Source organism: Alosa sapidissima, chromosome 10, assembly GCF_018492685.1.
Source record: "Alosa sapidissima isolate fAloSap1 chromosome 10, fAloSap1.pri, whole genome shotgun sequence".
NCBI classification, from domain to species: domain Eukaryota; kingdom Metazoa; phylum Chordata; class Actinopteri; order Clupeiformes; family Clupeidae; genus Alosa; species Alosa sapidissima.
Genome location: NC_055966.1, coordinates 36197147 through 36220079, shown reverse-complemented (window position 1 = coordinate 36220079; position 22933 = coordinate 36197147). Strand labels below are relative to the sequence as shown.

Sequence of the window (22933 nt, the reverse complement as noted above, 5' to 3'; positions counted from 1 at the left end):
GTCAGCCACCAAAGTGAACAAACTGCCCCATACGGAGTCCACAAAATGCAAACGTTCTCATCTGAGGCTATAATCTTTGTACTCAGTCTGTCTTTAAACATTTGTATGAAGTAATGAATGTTTTGGATCTGCAGGATCCACCACAGGACTGATATTATTATTATTATTATTATTATTATTATTATTATTTCCAAAACAATTCATGTTGTGTAAAGAAGTACTATTCAGTCCTGTTATTGTTGGAGCTTACTTGGACAAAATGTAGCCTCATAGGGCTGAATTTGTGATCAAAAGTCATGCCACCTAGGTGAAGAGGGCTTGTTGATCATTTAAAATGTACAAAGTTGCAAGTTTAACCTACTCACTAGACTTGTCCTACATGTGTAAAGTGACCCACATACAAATGTCAAGATTCTCATCTTTTGTAATGTGAATGTTCTTTGTCAAGAGGGATTCCTGGAGCACAAACCGTGGCAACCAGACACGTCTTATCCCCGTGGCAACCAGACACGTCTTATCCCCAGCACAAACACAAGGGGTTGCATGCTGGCAAGACAGACACTACAGATCAAATTAATTATTGCAATATGAACTTTTGCCAGTTCTTGTTCAAGAATTGTATTTATTGAGGCTGTTTTTGATTATTTTTTTTCCGTGTTTTTTTTTTTTTTTTTACCTTGTAGGTATATAAGAATGATATATGTACCGTAGATGATTGTATGTATCATGTACTCTGGCAGAAAATAATTTCTGAATCTTAAGTAGTATGTATTGCATTATAGACAAGGGGTAGGGAGGGAAGGATTGTTTAACCTTATCTTTTATATTACCAAGTGTTTTGAAATGTGTTCTGATCGGTATTACCCATTGCAAATAAGTGATTTACTCTCCTACTCTTGCATTTTCTACTTTATACTTCTGAATGTCTCACGGTTCTAGGCTGTAGACCTGAATGCCGTAAAAGCTTCAACGACTATATTTTTACTGGGCCTATTTAAAATGTGTATATGTATATAAGCACTCACGGAAATGCCTTTTTTTCTTGCGCTGTGTTCGCTGCCTCTGTATCGCCATGTTTTCAGTGATGTGGTGGTGGTGCTTTTTCACAATGTCTGATTTTAAATAAAACATAAACAAAAATATTTTCTAAACTTTGTTTATACTTTGAAGGATGGTTAAAGGTGCAGTCAGCGATCGTACGCAATCTCCAGTCCATTAAATATTTTTCCACATTCAGTAGGCCTAAACCTCTCACAAACATCCGCTAGCTGCCCTTTCCCGTACACTGTAAAGAAAAAAGCTCAGTCTCTGTAGGCATCCCAGACTCTGAAAACTGGAAACAAAGTGGGGCCAGCCTGTCTCCAAAAAAAAAAAAACGCTTGATGGTCTTTTGGGCCCCACTGTTGACTTCAAGGCACCTAACCTTAACCCTAACTCTAGTGCTTTCCAGGCAGCGCTGCCTTAAAGTCGACAGTGGGGACCCTAAAGATCATAAAACAAGAATGAAATAATATGTTTCTCTAGAGAGTTTCTCTAGGAATACTGAAGGGATGGGTGAGCTAATTCTGATGTGTGATTTTGTCCTTGGTTAAAATATAACACATTGTTTTGGGCAAAAACGTCTGCTAATAAATGTGTGTGTGTGTGTGTGTGTATAAACGTGCACAATCGCTGACTGCACCTTGAAGAGCAAACCACACAAACATGAACAGATTATTACTGAAGCATTTGGACTTTGGCATTTGTAAATTTTGCAGTGTTATGCAGTCGTATATATTCATTATATCCTTTAAAAAATATCACTGGTGGTCAGATCAAAATATGAACTTCATTTCCCGAAGTACTTCTCGGCGAGATTAGACTTTTGATAGCCAATCACATCGCGTGAAAAGTGACGTCGACGTAACCAACGCAGCGTTTCCAAGATGGTGCTGGAAAGTACTATGGTCTGGTAAGAAAGATACATTTTATACATATTTACACCAATTTATCAATCTTGCTACCTAATCCCCTCGCTAATTAAACACTTTCTTCATCATAGCAATTGATGCGGTACGCTATTCAATATGTAATTGACAAAGAAACGGACTACTCTGAAATTGGAGATGGATCATTGTCCTGTTGTCCTGAGTCATGGGTTGACGGATAAAACTAGCTTGCCAGCTTGAACAAATTATAGTGTTCAAATCAGTCCTCAATAGTTTCATGTTTTCCCCCCCTGTTTTTGTAGGGCATTGCAGTTGAATGGCCACCTGTATGTGTAAACTTAAACATTTTGTCAATTCATGTCACTCAATCTATTCTAGAGTAACATTAGCTAGTAAGCTAACGTTATGGTGTTATGACATGAAGTAACGTTGTTCGCTCTTTCTGTTTGGATATGACAAGCAAACCACAAGTGAGATAGCCTTGCTTTGTATGTTTGTCTATTTATTACGAAATGGGTGTAACTTCTGCTTATTGTTTTGTTTTTCGAGTGTTTGTTCACTGGTAAACATGAATATGTGTCATACAGGTAGGCCTACACAGGTGATAGACACAACTTAAATGGTAATGTTTTCTTATGTATCATTAGTGTTGACAACAGTGAGTACATGCGAAATGGAGACTTCCTCCCCACCAGACTACAGGCCCAACAGGATGCGGTCAACATTGTGTGCCACTCCAAGACCCGAAGCAATCCGGAGAACAATGTGGGCCTCATCACACTTGCTAAGTAAGATGATGTCTGTCTGTTTATTCACTTCTGAGACTCATTGCTCATTGTTATTTATATTACTTGATCTCAAGCATAATGGCAATGCTTGTTTTTTTTTTTTTTTTTTAGTAACTGTGAAGTGTTGACTACTCTGACCCCTGATGCGGGAAGGATTCTGTCCAAACTGCACGCGGTCCAGCCACTTGGCAACATAAATTTCTCTACTGGTATCAGAGTGGCCCATGTAAGACAAACATTTGCACACACTCAGAAGCACTTACACAAATACTGCAGTAGCATCATATTTTCTCCATGTAAAAACACTCTGGTTGCATGAAACATCTGTCCTCTCTACTTTCAGCTGGCTCTGAAACACAGACAGGGTAAAAACCACAAGATGAGGATCATCGCCTTTGTGGGAAGCCCCGTAGAGGACACGGAGAAAGACGTGAGCATGTTCTTGCTGTGTTTGTGCAAGAGTGTGTGAGCTGTGCCAAGTGTGTGTGGAGAGATTGCATGAAGGAGAGCAAGCTGATCGTTGTTGTTACTGATCTATTCCTTTGACATGGCGTATTTTACTTTTTTGTGCCAGTGGAGCTGAGTGCTGTGTGATTGCGGGAGTTTTCCTTAGTTGCCTCTGGAAAAACGCACTAAGAGCGTTACTCACGCTAGGTACAGTTTACTTGTACTGTGCCAAAGCGCAGTTGTCCCCACTACCCTGCGCTCACACAGCACTTATCTAAACTGCGCCCAAGTCCACCTCTTCTAGCGGTGACAGGCTCGGTTCAGTGTGCCGTGCCCGGGTACGGCACGGAGGGATCGCACTACTCGAGCGAACTGGACTTTGGGGGTCAAGTGTACTTGGGCATGGTAACGTACGCCCTAAATCAATGGAGCATGTCTGTTGGCTCTTTGTTTCCTTAGCTGGTGAAGATGGCCAAGCGTCTGAAAAAGGAAAAAGTCAGTGTGGACATCATAAACTTTGGAGAAGAGGTGAGCTGAAGAATACAAGCTGCTGTGCTCCCACTATACCCAGTGTAATACTTAGCATGTATTGGCACATTTAGCAATATTTTAAAATCCCCTGACTTAAGTGTTTTTCCAATCACGGTGAATGTAATCTCATTCAGCTCATGTATGGTGTGTGTGAGTTGTGTAGTGAAGCATTTGAATTTGACCTTTTGTGTCTTTGATGGCATCACTAAAGACAGATTATTCCATTTTGCCCACTGATGGCATCCCGCCTCACTCCCATCCTGCTGCGGCACATTATTTCTCCACCTAATCAAACAATCATCTCCTTGGCCCCACAGGAGGTGAACACAGAGAAGCTGACCGCCTTTATAAACACGCTGAACGGCAAAGAGGGCACCGGCTCTCACCTGGTGACCGTGCCCCCAGGCCCGAGCCTGGCAGACGCTCTGCTTTCCTCCCCTATCCTGGCTGGCGAGGGTGGCACCATGATGGGACTGGGCACCAGCGACTTCGAGTTTGGGGTGGACCCAAGTGCTGACCCTGAGCTGGCCCTGGTGAGGAGTAGGAGCCCAGTCTGGACACTGAGAGTATAATAAAGAGTAGCTGTACATTGCTGGGAGAGACACATTTCATGATCACTTAAGTCCATGTAAAAATTGGATTTAGGTATATTCACCTCTCTTATGTGCTAGCCCCATTCAAGACATGTGGCCATATTTCTAATTCTTCCTGTCCTCGTTCTCTTGGCAGGCTTTGAGGGTGTCTATGGAAGAGCAGAGGCAGCGCCAGGAGGACGAGGCGCGCAGGGCGACGGTGGTCTCCGCTGCAGAGGCGGGGCTTCCCTCCCCTACTGCTGAGGGTAAGAGAGTCGAGGGCCAGCCTTCAGAACACAACAATTCACAACATCACAACAATTGTGTCCCACAGAATAAGTTCAGCTATGGAGCCGTGAGAGATTTTTTTTAATATATAAGTATCATCTAAAAAAACGGTGCGCATCACTTGTCTTTGTCTCACAGAGTCGGACAGTGCCCTTTTGAAGGTGTCTGTGCCTGTCCCCGATGCCGTCACCCCTGCCTTGCCGGACTTCAGCCGGATGACCGAGGACGAGCAGATCGCCTACGCCCTGCAGATGTCCATGCAGGGGGCAGGAGGAGGTGAGTTAGGGGGGCTCCGCAACACAACTAGCACTTCTGGCTTAACAGCATTATCACCTTTATTACTTACCTAGCTTCACCTCATCAATATACAGCCCCTCACAGTAGTAGTATTTCCAATGCCTCATACATTACACTACATACCATTGCAGGATCTAACTACATCCAGGTCCTGAACACGTACACATTATTGAACATACCCAGTAGAATGAATGACTTTAAACCTTTATGTTATATTAAAAATAAAGGTCCATACACTCCCATCAGAATGCGACCAGATCGCACATTACACCATGCCCATAGAAAGGACTGGACAGAACATAGTTTTGGTTCACACAACTATAGCTTCTTGCTACAATAAAAAAGAAGAAAAAATCCAATTCTAAATTGTGAAAAGAGGAATTTTAGGGAATGAAGTCTAGGCCACACACAGTATATGACTACCTTCACTTTGTTCTAAAAGTTCACTTTTACTTTGGAGATAAATCTCTCTCGATCGACTTGTGCTTGTGTGCAGAGTTCGGTGGTGCAGAGGCTATGGATGTAGATGCAGGAGCTGCCATGGACACCACTGAAGGAGCTAAGGTAAGACAAGATAGCTACTTGACATTGGACATTAGGTCATAAGGCATCGAGGATCCTTTCTCTTCCTGTATTTCTGGAGTTTCATATTCCTTGTACTTTGCTGTGCCCCTTTTTATAGGATGAAGAGGACTATGACGTGATGCAGGACCCAGAGTTCTTGCAAAGTGTCCTAGAGAACCTTCCAGGTGTCGACCCCACTAATGAGGCCATACGCAATGCCATGGGCTCCTTGGCCTCCCAGACTGGACCCAAACCCGACAACAAAAAAGAGGAGAAGAAAAAATAGGCTCTCCGGATACTGATTATGTCCGATAGACACAACATGGGTTGGCAGTGAACATTCTTTGTGTGTGTGTTTGTTTGTGTGTGCGAGAGAGAGAGAGAGAGAGAGAGAGAGATCGTTTGGGGGCTTTCCAGGCATCCTACAGGTCTATGTATGTCATAACACAAATATCTAATTTCTTTTGTCTGCTAAAACCTTGGATGTATACTGCATACTGTTATAGATTAAAAAGTCAAGTACCTGTTGCATTCGTGAGAGATGTTTCACCAGGGTGACATTGACTGTTTTACCATCCAGGGTGGATCCTATTCAAAGTATCCAGGAATGTAATCCTGTACCTAAGTGTATGACCTTGAAAGCTTCCTCAGGAATGATGTGGCTTCCTTTTTTTGCCTCTATTTAGCACTGTATGTGACCGCCACTTCAGTAGACCCCAGTGAACCAACAAATCTATCGCACCATCTCTGTTTATAAATTACATAGAAAGATGTATTGGTGCAAATGAGAAAGTCCAGTTAAACTGCATGACATGGCACTGATATGGCCTTGAATCCTATGAACTTCAAATGAGAGGCCAGATAACGAAACAAATGTAACATGTCAGACATTACTCCAATAGTTATCTTGACAGTTGACAGTCTGTCTCTAAAATGTCCAATGCACACTGGTCAAAACTCACCTTGTGTGCGTGTGTGTCTTTGGTGTGGCAATGCATGGTTTATAAAAAAAAAAAAAACTTTTGTAGGAAAGCAGTGGATATTGTGAGCTTTGGGACCCTGAATAAATTTTAAAAGCTCTTGTAATCTCGTATATTATTTTGAACAATTGATAAATTAGCATATGACCGCGAAGAGCGAGTCTTTCTGATTTTATACTAGTGAGCACATTTTGAGCATGACTTGTTTGACGTAGATCCTAGTATGTATTGTATAAGTAATTTGTTTACTTTAATAATTGATTTCACGATTATGCTGGTCAGGACTAGAGGCGAACTCAACATTGCAGCGTACATTGAAAGCTGTAAGCAGCTCGTGGGCAAAACTGACCCATGATCCTCGATCATGACGACACAACATAGATGAGCTCCATTCGGGCAGGGGTAGTCGGGAATCCTGAGACAGGTAAACAGAGGAAATACATCTTCTTAACACTTCCTTCAACAGTAAGCGCTGCAAATGTTCTTTTCAAATCTAACTATCATGCAACAGATAATGTTATACTTTGGTAATGTAGTTGGTCACTAAGAATGTCCTGCAAAAGTTTGTCCAGCATATTCATGCTAACTGTCTTAGCGATTACTGTTAGCTGGGCGCTCTGCATTGGCTCGACGTTAGTTAGCTATCATAAGCCAAGTCGGCTAGCCTGCCATCGCAGCTACTTCGGCGGGCGCTTCTGTCAGCTATCAAGAGCACAACCATTTCCCTAAACTGTAAGGCTACGTGTCGTAGCGTGCAACGGTTAATGGCGACTTTGTATGTCATCGCGGGTACACGTTTAATCCATCGTGGAGTGAAAATGTAATGGTTTTGGCGTCCAACTCCTGCAAGAGAGGACGTCGAAAATATACGGAAGAAACTACAGCTAGCTGGCAGGCTAACTTTAGCCACAACATTTAGCTAACATTTTCGAAAGTGACTAGGTAGCTTGAGAGACTTACTTGTTAGCAACATTTACAGCTGCATGTCTTTGCAAAATAGATTAGTCCTAGCTGTATTGATGTGCATTGGACATTGCTAACAAAAATACATTCTAATTTCCTGATGGATTCAATTTTGAGTCTCACGCAACACTTACTAGTCACCATTGCAGCGTTTACCATGATGAAGAAGTTTTACATTTCTGAGGGCGAGTGATGCCAGTCCCAGTATTTGTGTTCTTGTTTCAGTGTTATACTGTATGAGTCATCACTACCACAGCCTTGTTTGACTATATATATATATATATATATATATATATATATATATATATATTTGATTATCTTGTTGATATGTACGTTTTAATATCTTGTTGATATTTACGTTGAAAAAGCACATTTAATATAACATTTACTTAGTGACCTTTTCCCAAACTGTCTGTTGCAGATACCAATCTGTGATACGGGGATGGGGGATATGAAAACCCCAGATTTCGATGACTTGCTGGCAGCGTTCGATATCCCAGACATTGATGCCAAAGAAGCCATACAGTCTGTGCCCGAGGACTCGGAAGGCCATCACAGCAGCACTGGGGGTGCGGTGGGGAAGATAGGGGGTGGAGGCGGTAGTGGTCTACCTCTTCGACCCCCCAGCCCACCCGAGCCCCATCAGACCCCCCACGCCACCGCCCTGTCATCTCAAAGCGGTGAGCCACCAGGGGTCAGTGTCATTGTAAAGAACAGGGTACGAACGGATGCGTTTGGCGAGGGAGAGTGCGACTCGGGTCGAGACGGCCCTGGTGGAGCCGGGGCGCAGGGAGGGGCGGTCGGAGCGCTCCCTGCTCCCCGTCTCGGCCTCAGGATGCAGGGAATGGGCTGCGGCGAGCCCCTGATCCATAACGGCTTCGAGGAGTGTGCGGCGGAGGCCAGTGAGCTCCCGCTGAGCCCCACTCAGACTCAGAGTCACTCCAACGGCCAGCTGTGGTCACCTGCCTCCCCAAAAGCAGCCGCCGAGGGCGCGTCAGCCACCAGTGCTGGCGGCTTTGGCAGAGCGAAGCCACTGGGGGCACAGGGTCCCAATGACACCATGCCGAAGGCTCGGAAGCCCAGCGTGACTCAGCCTCAGGAAGAGGAAACACACGCTGGTGATGTCGCAGACCGATCCGCTGCCGTCTCGGCTTCCAGCGACGCCCCGTCCCCCCGTGTGTCCACCTCGCCTGTGGGGCGGGCGTCGACATTCTTCTCCCCGCCCGCACCTCCCCCACTCTCCAGCTCCACTGCTCCCCCTTCTCCTCCGTCTAACTCCTCTTCTCTCTTTGAAGGTCCACTTCTCCCCTCATCGCCCCTTCCCTCTGGCTCTCAGCTGCGGAGCGAAGTCCCTGGGCCCGCTTTGCAGCGTGCGGCATCCGAGGACGAGGAGTCGGAGCCGGACCTCGGCAGTTCTCCCTTGGTGATCCAGGAGAGCCCGGACCTGCTCATGTGCTCCCCTCCGAAGTTCCCCCGTCGCAAGCGCTCCTCGTCATCGGGCATGTTTAGCGCTCCCTCCCCGACTGCCTCGCCCACCAATCTCCCCACCCCCCCCGCCACAGCTGCCGCGCCTCCCCTGGCCGACTGCAGCCCTCGCCAGCGGCCTCCCTCCCCCAAACGCACCCCCGCGGAGCAGCGCAACCCGGAGCACGTCATCGAGGAGCGGGACTCGCCGGAGAGCCCCGAGCCCGAGCCGCCGGCCTCGTCCCAGGGGAAGCGTGCCACCACGCTCCCCACCCTCACTCAGAGAGGCCCCAGCACAGACCAGACGTCGGCCCCACCACCTGCAGCTCACGGGGCCACCTGGAACAAGGCGGAAGAGGAGGAAGAGGAGGAAGAAGAAGATGATGATGATGAGGATGAGGAGGAGGAGGAGACGATGATGACGAGAGAGGAGCAGTCCATGGAGACCGGAGGGAGCAGCACAGGGGAGCGAGTGGAGGATGGGGAGGAGCAGATGGAGGTGGGCGAGCAGGACGGCAGCCCTGGCCCTGCCGCGGTCAACACCGACGGCTCCCCCTCTCCCTCCATGATGAAGGTCAGGATCAGAACGGTCAAGACCCCTACGGGCAGCATCACAAGGACTGTGACCAGAGTGGCCCCGAACGGGGTGGCTGCCACCGGCACCACCAAGGACGCCAGCACTAAAGCTTCTCTGGGAGGCCAGAAGGTGATCCGGCCCAAAAGACCCGGCGCGCCACTTCCTGGGCAGAACCAGAGGTCAAAGGGCGCGACGGTCCTGCCTGTGTCCACCTTGCAGGATGCCAGCACCGCCATGCTCTTGGCAGCCAGCAAGGCTCAGAACAAGATGGCCGCCGCCAGCGGCTCCTCCAAGCTGTCCGCCACGGCCGTGAGCATCACCAAAGCCACCACGCTCCCCTCGGTGTCCTCGTCCCCAGCCACGTCATCTGTGGGCGCGAGCGCCAGATCCGCCGCCCAGAAGCCGGTCAACGGCAGCATCCTGGCCTCCACGGTGGCCACGCTCACCACCGGCAGCGGCGGCAATAAGCCGGCGTCCATCGTGAACAGCGGCGGCGCCGTCATCTCGCGCTCCCAGTCCAGCCTAGTGGAGGCCTTCAACAAGATCCTCAACAGCAAGAACCTGCTGCCCAGCTACAAGCCGGACCTGAGCACGCCGCCGCCGGCCGAGTGGGCACTGCCCATGCCCGCCGCCGGCTACCGCTGCCTGGAGTGCGGCGACTCGTTTGCGCTGGAGCGCAGCCTGGCGCGCCACTACGACCGGCGCTCGCTGCGCATCGAGGTGACGTGCAACCACTGCGCCAAGCGCCTGGCCTTCTTCAACAAGTGCAGTCTGCTGCTCCACGCGCGCGAACACAAGGAGCGTGGCCTGGTCATGCAGTGCTCGCACCTCGTCATGCGGCCGGTCAGCGTGGAGCAGATGATCGGACAGCAGGACACCACACCCATAGGTTTGTGTTTGTGTTTGTGTTTGTGTTTTTGTCTGTGTCTGTGTCTGTGTTTTTGTCTGTGTCTGTGTCTGTCCTTGATTTCACTGTAATTATACTCCTGGTAAATTGTTCATCAACAATCAATAATTGAAAACAGAAAAAATGCTAAATTTCTTTTTTACGTCATATAAATGTCGTTTTTAAGTCGTGTAAATCTGCTTTGTAAACCTTTGCATTTTATGGGCTTCAGATAGTTAGTCATGTTCAAATGCAGCTGTTAACATGGTGATATGTCCTGTGCATGTATTCAAAAATATTAGTAACAGTTGTATTCAGTAGCATCTTATTTTATCTTGTGTGTTCTTTCACTCTACCCAATTAACAGTGTTTTTGGGGTGTGCGAGTCCTCCCTTCAGTTGTGTTCTGACCGATCAACACTTTTCTTCCCTCCATCTCTCCATCTCTCCATCTCTCCCTCCATCTCTCCATCTCTCCATCTCTCCCTCCATCTCTCCATCTCTCCATCTCTCCCTCCATCTCTCCATCTCTCCCTCCATCTCTCCATCTCTCCCTCCATCTCTCCATCTCTCCCTCCATCTCTCCCTCCATCTCTCCCTCCATCTCTCCCTCCATCTCTCCCTCCATCTCTCCATCTCTCCCTCCATCTCTCCCTCCATCTCTCCATCTCCCCTCCATCTCTCCATCTCTCCCTCCATCTCTCCATCTCTCCCTCCATCTCTCCCTCCATCTCTCCATCTCTCCATCTCTCCATCTCTCCCGTTTTTCTCAGGTGTGCTCTCCACCCCTGTGTCCTCGTCCGCCTGCGCCCCCGGGGCCTCTAGCCCAGGTAAGGAGGAGAGCGCCAGCCTCGCTGGCCCCCAGGTGCTGCTGCCCCTGCCCTGCAAGAAGGCCGAGCCCCTGCAGTACACTAACAACAGGTAAACCCCCACCCGCAAGCTACTGTCTATTTCAGAGGGTCCGAGCGCTTGCTGGGCCAGGGATGAACGTTGTAGCTATATTGTGACGAACGTTGTAGCTATATTGTGACGGAATTCAGATAGAGTGTCAAAAGAGCGGTTGCCTTCTCCGCTGTCCAGCAGATGGTGGTGGTAATGCACTCCGTTTGCAAACTGCCGAAAAAGAAGAAGGGTTCACTGGCCTGTTCTTCTTCTTCAATGAGGTTTTTTGTAGCAGTTTGCAGAGTGCATTGCCACCACCACCTGCAGGACTGCGGTGTAATGGCAAGTGCACCCTGTAGCCTCGTTCTGGCCGCCCGGGGAATAAGGCGAATAGGGTGCTGCTCAGGGCAATAGGGTGCTGCTCAGGGCAATAGGGTGCTGCTCAGGGCAATAGGGTGATTGTCAGGGCAGGTGCTTCTTCTGGGGCAATAGGGTGCTGCTCAGGCCAAAAGGGTGATTGTCAGGGCAGGTGCTTCTTCTGGGGCAATAGGGTGCTGCTCAGGCCAAAAGGGTGATTGTCAGGGCAGGTGCTTCTTCTGGGGCAATAGGGTGCTGCTCAGGGCAGGTGCCTACGGTGGCTAGCGCTTCCTATAGGCTGTCCCTCTTCATGACCCTATGGGCCCCTGCCGGCACGCCTCCGTGACGTTCAATTTATTGACCACAAGCGAGTCTAGCAGTAACTTGGGTTGACTGCTTCTGAAGTCAGCCGTTGTCCTGCGATGTAAATTCGGATTGTTTGCTACGTTCACACTACGTTCAGTCCCTCTGAAATAGACTCCGCCCAATCGGAACCGCTAATCAACAGCACATGAATTAGCCCAGTACAACGCTATCTACCGAACCGCTAATCAACAGCACATGAATCAGCCCAGTACAACACTATCTACCGAACCGCTAATCAACAGCACATGAATCAGCCCAGTACAACACTATCTACCGAACGTGAACCTGAGGAGGACTGCAGCCAGCCAGCCAGCAACCCACAGGCCCGAAGGGCTTTTAGTCTAGAACCTTTGAGTCTTTTTATGATGTGAGGGATGTGTGTGTGTGTGTGTGTGTGTGTGTGTGTGTATAAGCTGATGTGTACCAATAATAAAAGGCCGCTTGTATGATCATGGGATGTTTTTAGGGTAGAAAATGTGTAGCAGTTATGTAGCGTTGAGTTATGTAGGCTTGTGATTGCTGTGGTAACGGCCTGCTGTAGACATGGCTGCTATGCTGAGAATGAGCTCACGTTGAGTTTGATTGGCAGGTGTCCAGAGTGCAAGAGCCAGTTCAGCGGGAAAGCGGAGATGGTGGCTCACTTCCAGGAGGTCAAAGCTTCCGCTAACACTGTGAGTACTGTGACGGTGTGTGTGTGTGTGTGTGTGAGGGGTGTGGTCTGTGATTGTGTGTGTTTGTCTGTGTCATGTCATGTCGTCTCAGTGTCCTCAATGATTTGTCATGTTAATATTTGTATTTTGTTTCAGTTTGTCATTCCTTCACGCTTGGATTGAGTTGAACTCCTGTGTTGTTACTTATCGATAGACTTTGGGTAGAGAATTATCCACGACTTGGCCAAACACGGGTGAATTGGCGCCTCATAACCCCCCCCAACCCCAACCCCAACCCCACACCATGTTGGACTTATTTTTAGATTCATCTAATTGTACCCTCCTCTGGTTTGTTGTTGAAGCTCACTGTCAGTCACCTTGAAGTGTGTGAGCGCGAGTGTGTATGAGCTCTAATTTAAGGACACAGAGACACACACACACTCACACTGATGTGCACGAAGTTTAATCTGACAATGTGCTCCAGTCAGTAGAGCTGCAGCTCTATGATTAATCTGATTAATCTGTCGATTAATTTCCCGGTTAATCGATTAGTTATTGGATCGATGTCAGAAAATGGTGAAAAGAATGTTCAGTGTTTCACAAAGCTCTATTAAAAGCACCATTAAGAGTTTTTTTTTACCTCAGCATTTCCAAAATCATTTTGATGGCACATAACCTCATAAAATGACAAACTGCACTTCTACCATTGTCTGAGCAGCCTTCTATATGACCGGCCTAGCAACCTTCTGTGTTTGGGTAGGAACACTATTCTGGCTATATTCCGTAAAAAAATAAAACCAAAATTGCATTTTTACCAAAATTGTTGTTGATTAATTGACTAGTTGACAACTAACTGATTAATTGTTGCAGCCCTATAGTCTTGATTCCTGGGTGGAACACTGAAAGAGGTAACAGGCTTCTAGTCTGGAACAACAGACTACTCGTTAGGATTGTCCAACATCAGTGGTCATTCATCAGTGTCTCAGCCTTGGGCTTCAGAGTAAATGAGCCCTTATTGTTGCTGTTTCCACCATACTGAGTAATCTTGTAATACTTTTGTAAAGGTGGTGATTAAGCTGTGTCCTGTGTGTGTGTGATGTGATTGTGTGTGTGTGTGTGTGTGTGATGTGATTGTGTGCGGTGTGTGTGTGTGTGTGTGTGTGTGTGTAGGCCTGTACCCAGTGCACCCCTCCGATGCTGCTGCCCAACCCCTGCAGCTGGTCAGCCCACCAGCGCATCCATCGCCACCGTTCACCACACGTGTGTCCCGAGTGTGGGGGCGTCGCACGCCAGGCCAGCTTCCACACACACCTGCAGGAGGCCTGCCTGCACTTCACACGCCGCATCGGCTACAGGTAACACACACACACACACACACACACACACACACACACACACACACACACACACACACACACACACACACACACCCTCTGTTGCATATTCAGCAAATAAGTATCAAGCTTAGAGTATGTATATCTGGGTATCAAGCTTAGAGTATGTATATCTGGGTGTTTGTGTGATTCATGTGGGGGGTACTGAAGTCATGTAGAGTTTGTGTGACATGAATTCTTGAATGTAAATGCCCCAGAGTGTGTACGTGTGCGTTAGGCTAACTGTGTGGGATACTGTGACTGTGTGTGGTACTTGTGACTTGTTGAATTTAGTACTGTGTGTGTGTGTGTGTGTGTGTGTGTGTGTGTGTGTGTGTGTGTTTCTGTGTTTCTGTCTCTCTCAGATGTTTTAGTTGTCAGGTGGTGTTTGGTGGCCTGAACTCGGTCAAGTCCCACATCCAGTCTTCACACTGTGAGGTGTTCCACAAATGCCCCTCTTGCCCCATGGCCTTCAAATCTGCCCCCAGCGCACAGAGCCACATCTCCTCCCAACACCCAACGCTCACCAGTGTCCAGGCCAAGTAGGTTCTGCTGTGGCGGTGTCACGTTACACCTTTGAATGTTGTCAGTGCAGAGAGTGTGTATCCTGCTGTGTGTGAAAAACGGAGAGGAATGAAATAAATGAATCCCCTGTCCGAATACACACAAGTGAATTGACACAATTCACAATGTAATGAGACTGCTATAGACTGGAGCTGTTTATTTTATATGAAGAAATGAAAATTTCACTGAGCCTTTAATCACCTTTAATCATCTCACATGTAGTTTACGTGTTGCTCAGGATATTTCACTCTGTTTGATCTCCAGGATGATCTACAAGTGCGTGATGTGTGAGACTGTTTTTACCCAGAAGGCCTTGCTCTACGTGCATTTTGACACTCACCTGGCCAATCAGAAGGTGCACGTGTTCAAGTGTCCTGACTGCCCCAAGCTCTACGCCCAGAGGGCGTCCATGATGGAGCACATGAAGGTTACAATCCGTTGTTGTTTTTTTATGACATAAGATTTGAGGTTGTTCCATTTCCATTTATTCATTTAGCAGATGCTTTTATAAAATAATAAATAATATTCAACATTCAAGCAAAGGAGACCTTAGGTAACAAAAATACTACTACTAGAGGATGAGTGTTTCCTGTTCTTTGTAGTGTTCCACTCTGGTCTTGGTTGATATTGTATGTACTTGAAACATGCCAGAATCCTCACAGTGATGCGGAAGGTTTAACAGGTTGTTCAAACTCATATTTTTGAAAATACACAATCATTCTGTTGAATCCTTTTTTTTTCTTTAACAACAACTCATTCTCGTCTTTGTTCCATGTACATTGAAAGCATTATGCAACTTCAGAAAACAGATTAGATGCACACAATGAGAAGAAATAAGCAATCAGGAAAATCACCAGATAGACTCAGTATCCTTCTGCACATACAAGTACTGAGAAGGAGTTTAGCATGACACTACTTTGCATTAGTTTTGCATATGGAAATGGCTGCTTATTTTGTAGCTGTATTATTGGGCCCTGACCTGGCTGCTTATTTTGTAGCTGTAGTATTGGGCCCTGATCTGGCTGTTTATATTGTAGCTGTAGTATTGGGCCCTGACCTGGCTGTTTATATTGTAGCTGTAGTATTGGGCCCTGATCTGGCTGCTTATTTTGTAGCTGTAGTATTGGGCCCTGACCTGGCTGTTTATATTGTAGCTGTATTATTGGGCCCTGACCTGGCTGTTTATATTGTAGCTGTTGTATCGTTGATCGTTTGGCTATCTGCCCTCCGTCTCTAATCTCTAGCCTGGCTTAATCCCCTCCCATTCTTCTACTTCCTCTTCCTGTCGCTAGACGGCACACAGAGGCTCTGCGGTCAAGCAGGAAGTGTCCGTCGCCGCGGCGTCTTCTCCCATCCCCGCTGTCGCCGCCTCCTCCTCCTCCTCCTCCTCCTCGCCGGCGCTGGTCAAGGGCAAGGCTCTGCTGAAGATGGAGAGCTCGGACGGAGAGGAGTGGGGTCGAGAGCACGAGGAGGACGCCGAGGAGGAGGGCGGCAAGCCGGGAGGAAGAGCCAACGGGGGCGGACCGGTCACTCCCACCTGGAGCTGTACACAGTGCCAGACCCGCTACACTGACAAGGAGAACTACATTACCCATATGGCCGAGCTGCATGACAAGGTCAGCCCCCTTTTCCTTCACCGCCATTCAGTCATGCCATTTCAAGCACTCTAAACCCAGACCTAATGTTTCCTATTGAATATGTTTTCATAGGAAAATGGGGATGTTTAACATTTAGTTTTCACAAACATAACCGTATTCTAAACTCCTAGATCATCTCACTCTCCATATTGCAATCCTTACTCTAGTAAACTAATTGCTAAGGTGAACATATGCAAGAGAAATTCTGCAAAAGGAAATAAAATAAAACTGTCCGGAATAAAATGCATTGATGTGAGCTGGTGATTTTTAGTTGCGTTGTCCCTCTCCTGAGACTGAGCCTAATCAGTCTTGGCCAACAGTGGCTCTGTAAGTGTGTCAGCTGGTGCAGCTGCAGCTGACTCACTCCATTGGTTTGATGGGCATGAAGAGTTGCACTCATAGGTGCTCTGAGCCACTAGGAGCCTCTGCTTCTGCTCAAGGAAATCATTTGTGGTTACATTTTGGCTTATCTTGTGTTTGTGTGTTTTGTGTGCGTGTGCATGTGTTTGCGTGTGCGTGTGCATGTGTGTGTGCGTGTGCATGTGCGTGTGTGTTGGTTTCTCTCTGTGCTTGTCTGAGCAGGTCCTGAAGAAGTTCCCATGTGATCTGTGTGAAGGCTCCTTCTCCTCCTCCTCCAGCCTGAGGAGGCACATCCGCCTCAAACACAAAGACAACAGACGTCTCTTCCTCTGCCAGTGAGGACACACTCACACATGTTCATAAACGTGATATGCTTGGAAATACTTACCTACATTATTAGAGAAAGGCAAACTACTACCAAAAAGCTCTGCTTTGCCATTGTAATCATATATATTGGGGCAGCCGTGGCCTACTGGTTAGCCCTTCGGACTTGTTACCGGAGGGTTGCCGGTTCGAACCCCGACCAGTAGGCACGGCTGAAGTGCCCTTGAGCAAGGCACCTAACCCCTCACTGCTCCCCGAGCGCCGCTGTTGATGCAGGCAGCTCACTGCGCCGGGATTAGTGTGTGCTTCACCTCACTGTGTGTTCACTGTGTGCTGAGTGTGTTTCACTAATTCACGGATTGGGACAAATGCAGAGACCAAATTTCCCTCACGGGATCAAAAGAGTATATATACTATACTTATACTTATGTGTGTGTGTGTGTGTGTGTGTGTGTGTGTGTGCAGGTTGTGTGTGGACAGTAAGCGCTCCTTCAGCAGCCGTCTCAGTCTGGAGAGACACATGCAGACCCAGCATGCACCTGGAGCCCCGTTGCCAGGGAGACCAGTGGACCGACCGGTCTGACCCCACCTTTTCACTCCCCTGCCCAATCAGACGGTGGCAACTCATTTGACTGTCAGCATTAATACTAGCCGACTGGCCTGAACACCTGTAATACCAAACCCACCCAAACATACCAGGAGTTTAATACCCCCCCCCCTCCCCCATAGTGTATGTGTTCTTTAACCACAAATATTTTCAAAGATTAAATCTCTCTCTCTCTCTCTCTCTCTCTCTCTCTCTCTCTCTCTCTCTCTCTCTCTCTCTCTCTCTCTCTCTCTCTCTGTAGAAACGAGGCTCTGTCTTCTCTGAAGCAGCGGACAGCTCCTCCGAACTGGACGCCACTGTGAGTTCTCTGGGCGGGGCGTCGGCGGAAGAGGACTCCCGATTGGCTGGGCCTCCAGGAGGCGTGTCTCGAGGCAGAGGAGGAGTGGTCAAGCAGGAGGAGACGACAGGCTTCCGCTGCATGCCCTGCGGCTTCGCCACCGAGGACCAGGCCGAGTTCCTGGCCCACATCCCGAGTCATCGTGGCGGAGACGGAGCTCTGCAGTGCCAGCAGTGCGGCGCGTGTTTCGCCTCTGGACCGTCCCTCAGCCGCCATCGCTTCATCAGCCACCGCGTGCGTGACGCGGTGCCCGAGCACCACCACCACCACCACCACGCCGCCACTGCTGCCGCCGCCGACACAGACGGCCTGGCCGACGGAGAGCTCGGTGTGGACGCGCTGGGGTCCGGCGCAGGCTCCCCGGGGTCGTTGTCGCCGTCGCAGCAGCAGGGCGACGAGGAGAAGGGGCCGTGCGCGTGCAGGGTGTGCGGCCGGCGCTTCAACAAGGCCTCTGACCTCAACACACACTTCCGCACGCACGGCATGGCCTTCATCACCGCTCACAAGACCGACAAGCCTGTCTGAGAGCCACAGAGAGACGCTCAATGCCGCCAGAGAAAAACAGTGACCAGCGGCCAGAGCCTTGTGCCCATTAGTTTTCCATCACCCAGGAGCCTCTGAGATAACCATGAAATCAAAGACTCGTTCACCTTGACAAGGGAGCTTAGCCCAGTTTGCAGGTCCTGATTGATTAAGATGGTTCTCGGAATCACTCACCCCCTTGGTCTGTTACCAGATTAACTGGTTTTGTTTATTTTGTTGCTGTTGTACATTTTTGCAATTCAGCCATTACCTTCTGTCTGAACTAAAGGTTCCCACAGAAAAAGCTTGTACCTGGACCAGAGAGGAGGGGATGGGGAGCCATGATTGAGATGGAGAGGGAGAAGGACCCCTAGAGCTGCCCCCTCTGTTGCCTGTTCTTTAAAGCGCTTTCATTAAGGCACCAGACAATCACAGTCTGCAGGAAGTAATCAGAGCATTGTATTGTATGCATACTTAGTTTAAGCAATCAATTTATTTGTCATGATCCTTGTAGAATGTTTGGTGACCGCAAGCTTGAGACACTGGTTGTAATTCACCATGGTCTCTTGCCACTTAAGGAATTTCTTCTTAAATTGGCTGATCCACAGAAGTGCCCTTGACTGGGAATTTTGAGAATGTAGTTCTATAAGTGTGTGTGTGTGTGTGTGTGTGTGTGTGTGTGTGTGTGTGTGTGTGTGCACATGCCTGTGCTTGCGTGTTTGCAAAGAGAGCATCTGTCTGTCATAAGTTCACGTTTTTTCAAACTGAGTGTCTCACCTTTAAAGTGAATCCCATTCCTGATACATTTTTTTAGCATGTATGTATATCTGCTGTGTGTGTGTGTGTGTGTGTGTGTGTGTAAGGGAGGGAGGGAGAGAGAAGGTGGTAAGGTGTTAATTTTGCTTGCTTAACAGAAAAAACTGTTTATGAAGACAACAATGAGATCACTGTAAATGCTTAGATTCTTTTCTTCATATTTTATTCTCTAGTCTGTGAAATCCGGTATATGAGAAATTTTATATGTTGGTTGTGTGTGCGTGTGTATGTGTACAATGGCACCAGCAACAGTTCTCTCCAGATCCCTCTCCTGTCCTCCTCTGTTTGTGAAACTTTAGTTGCTTTCTAATATAAAATATGAAATAATTGAGTAATTGTTCTTAAATAAAATATTCAGGCTCTTAAATTCCTAAACTTTCATTGCATTTGATGTGCAGCTAACATCCTGCTCCAGTTCTTCCATGTAGTCAGACCACATCTGGTAGACAACCGTTCTTCGATCATCCCCACAGCCAAGAGTGTGTGTGTGTGTGTATGTGTGTGTCTACACTAAGGAGCTACGGTAACATGGTGTGAAAGATCAACTAATCTAGGCATGTTGCAGCTCCATCAAAAGTGCCCATGTCCCATATACAGCATGTATATCACTATTATAACATTCAACACAGAGTTATAGATGATGAATATAAATATATAAGTACATGAAGCGTTGATATATGAATATAGAGTAGAGCTTATATGATCTTTTCTTGTGTTGGCATGCTGTCCCTGAAACCATGTCATTTTCTTCGTAACATCAAATTGCCCAGTCAGTGTACATAAGTCCTTTCACCTGATGTACTCAGGAAAGGACAACCTAAAACCAGTCCCTGATTAGGATAACTAACTCTGCTAAATATGTATCTCCAAGTAACCTATGTAGTTACATTTTCAGATGTTACATTTCCAGACACCCAGAAAATAGACTAATCTAACATAAATCCAGATAATAGACTAATCTAACATAAATGCAGATAATAGACTAATCTAACATCAATCCTAGTACCAGAAGCAGTAAGGGCTTCAGGAGGATTCCCCTCATGGTGTGACTGGTGGAACCTGCAAGACAAAAAAAATCAGTTATTTAAGGTAGTCACCTGCCTTTGTAGCTATTCATTTCAGATTTGTATCTTCTGTCTTCCTCTCGTGAGTTGTAATATGTGTTTCCACCCGATGCCATAGATACCCCATGCCATTTTCACTCTCACTCTCAGTTAATTGACTTTTTATAGCACTTTATTTCCACCATTTCTCAGAAGTTACACTGCAGTTTATTTGGGTCAAGTGCCCACGGGGACCTAGGTTCAAATCCGACCTGCGGTCATTTCCCAATCCCACCCCATCTCCCTCTCCCTCTCACTTCCTGTCAATCTTCACTGTCCTAATTAAATGAAAAGAATGGCTCCTGCTGCGGTCTCGTCTGGTGACCGGCCTCACCTCCGGTCTGGGGCGCTGGGGAGCTCTGAGAGCCTCCTGAGCTGGGCTCCCCGGCACGGATATAGGCCACGCCCAGCGCGTCAGCCAGACCCTTCCTCTGCTCCGCCCCTAGCTCCGCTCGCTGAGCCTCCGTAACCATGGCGGCGTTGTCAGGACCCAGCGCCTGCAGCTGGCTGACTGAGAGAGCCTGACCAAAAAAAGTCAATAGATTTGTCCAAAGTGGCAAATGGAACACATGCTGATGTGTGACATCATGTAAATGGAGCTAAACAGGTGTCGGGTGACAATATTTGGGTGTGATGCTCAAGTGTGGTGGTGGAATTTAATATCGAAAACACATGAAAACTGATCCCATGTTTCTACAGGCACGCTCTCAGTAACCCCCTCATTTATATCTGCCCTGAGCTTTAAATGACCCAGCAACAAGAGAGCTGAAGAGGGATGACTAGAAGGGGCTTTTGACCAGGAACTCACAGCCAAGTGTGTGGGGGGGATGAGAGGGATGGCAGAGGCCTTGATGAAGCAGAACACGGATGGGGTCAGACTCCGCAGCTCTGCTGCCTCCAGACCAGCTGACGCAGAGAACACGGAGGAAGAAGAGGACAGGTGGTCACAGACACTCAAAGCCCACAATGCAACAGGACTACGTCCAGACGAGAGTGTATGCAGACTGAAGTAATACTCCAAAAAGCCACACATTATTATGTAATTCTGAAGGCTTTGTGATAGTGAAGTTTCTTCTTGAGCATTTCTACAAATTTGCACCTCAAATGTTTGTCTAAAATAGACTTTTTGGACACCACCCTCAGAATGACATCACATTAATGTCTTAAAGTGTTAGTAGTATAGTGTTGTAGTAAAGTATTGTAGTAGTTGCACTGTTGTATCTTCGGCATTAGCATTCAGTTTAATGAGACGTGAGGCAGAGGTAACGCACCCAGGATGTTCCCCAGGGAGGTGACCTGCCCCTCGCTCCAGCTCTGAGGCTCCCCAAACACCAGCACAGCCTTCCTCTTGAAGCTCTCCAGCTGAGGCTGATCACATGGGGTGTAGCCCACCACCTCTGCAGCCTCCCTACACACACACACACACACACCATACAGAGACACACACACATACACACACACACCATACAGAGACACACACACACACACACACACACACACACACACACACACACACACACACACACACCATACAGAGACACACACACACACACACACCATACAGAGACACAGACACACACACACACACACACACCATACAGACACATACACACACACACACACACCATACAGAGACACACACACATACACACACACACCATACAGAGACACATACACACACTCCAGACAGAGACACACACACACCATACAGAGACACACACACACACACACACACACACACACCATACAGAGACACATACACACACACCATACAGAGACACACACACCATACAGAGACACACACACACACACACACCATACAGAGACACAGACACACACACACACACACACACCATACAGACACATACACACACACACACACACCATACAGAGACACACACACATACACACACACACCATACAGAGACACATACACACACTCCAGACAGAGACACACACACACCATACAGAGACACACACACACACACACACACACACACACACACCATACAGAGACACATACACACACACCATACAGAGACACACACACCATACAGAGACACACACACACACACACACACACACACACACACACCATACAGAGACACATACACACACACACAGGGATGGATTACTGCACGGGCCTACCGGGCCCAGGCCCAGGGGCCCAAGCCTTTGCATGGAATCATTGCCTCAATATCAACAAATCAGGATGTAGGCTATGAATCAGATTGAATTTAGTATTGGCCATCCCCAAAATGCACCAGAACACAGGAAATCACATCAAACAAATTAAAACATTTCTGGGGGAGGACCCCCTCCCACATATGCGACAATTAAAAGGGGCCCCTTAAAACATCTGAGCCCAGGGGCCCAAAAGTTCATAATACGCCCATGCACACACACACCATACAGACACACACACACACACCATACAGAGACACATACACACACCATACAGAGACACATACACACACACACGCACACACACACATACACACACACACACACACACACACACACACACACCACACAGAGACACATACACAAACAAACACAAACACACACACACACAAACATACAGACATTTCTGATTTCCTCAGGTACCCCCCCCCCCCCCCTGAGAGCTGCTGTCCCACCTGAAGGAGTCGTTGCTGAGCTGCCGGATCTCCTCTGGCTCCAGCCCACAGATGAACTGGCCCAAGCCCACGATGTCCAGCTCCTCTAGCTGGGCCGCACACATGCCCGTGC

The 22933-nt window shown here is 47.8% G+C and overlaps 3 protein-coding genes across 9 annotated transcripts in view; 2 read left to right on the top strand and 1 right to left on the bottom strand.

Annotated features, from left to right (window-relative positions):
* The first annotated feature begins 1839 nt into the window (after nucleotides 1-1839).
* Nucleotides 1840-6501, top strand: LOC121720566 (26S proteasome non-ATPase regulatory subunit 4-like). Its single transcript, XM_042106821.1, has 10 exons — nucleotides 1840-1951; nucleotides 2576-2716; nucleotides 2828-2942; nucleotides 3060-3146; nucleotides 3623-3691; nucleotides 4012-4227; nucleotides 4424-4532; nucleotides 4693-4830; nucleotides 5348-5415; nucleotides 5534-6501. Exons 1-10 carry the CDS (start codon nucleotides 1926-1928, stop codon nucleotides 5699-5701), a joined length of 1137 nt encoding a protein of 378 aa, XP_041962755.1. The 5' UTR covers nucleotides 1840-1925; the 3' UTR covers nucleotides 5702-6501.
* Nucleotides 6502-6668: 167 nt separating this feature from the next.
* Nucleotides 6669-19444, top strand: LOC121720554 (zinc finger protein 687b-like). 7 transcript variants are annotated; one of them, XM_042106799.1, is made up of 12 exons: nucleotides 6737-6860; nucleotides 7780-8038; nucleotides 8654-10288; nucleotides 11058-11205; nucleotides 12479-12560; nucleotides 13710-13894; nucleotides 14278-14454; nucleotides 14741-14903; nucleotides 15769-16092; nucleotides 16696-16808; nucleotides 17263-17374; nucleotides 17646-19444. In XM_042106799.1, exons 1-12 carry the CDS (start codon nucleotides 6777-6779, stop codon nucleotides 18264-18266), a joined length of 3903 nt encoding a protein of 1300 aa, XP_041962733.1. In that variant the 5' UTR covers nucleotides 6737-6776; the 3' UTR covers nucleotides 18267-19444. The 7 variants fall into 7 exon arrangements, 6 of the variants coding, with proteins under 6 accessions (XP_041962730.1, XP_041962728.1, XP_041962733.1 ...); XM_042106796.1 differs by having other exon boundaries at nucleotides 6669-6819; nucleotides 7780-10288; XR_006034583.1 differs by having other exon boundaries at nucleotides 6736-6860; nucleotides 7780-10288; nucleotides 17263-17431; nucleotides 17646-17787.
* Nucleotides 19229-22933, bottom strand: part of otoa (otoancorin) — a 27531-nt gene continuing 23826 nt past the window's right edge. The window contains 5 exon segments of the mRNA XM_042105893.1: nucleotides 19229-20138; nucleotides 20517-20703; nucleotides 20991-21088; nucleotides 21454-21590; nucleotides 22822-22933. The exon segment at nucleotides 22822-22933 is cut by the window's right edge and continues 31 nt beyond it. Of these exon segments, the coding sequence (XP_041961827.1) occupies nucleotides 20062-20138; nucleotides 20517-20703; nucleotides 20991-21088; nucleotides 21454-21590; nucleotides 22822-22933 (611 nt within the window). The 3' untranslated portion in view covers nucleotides 19229-20061.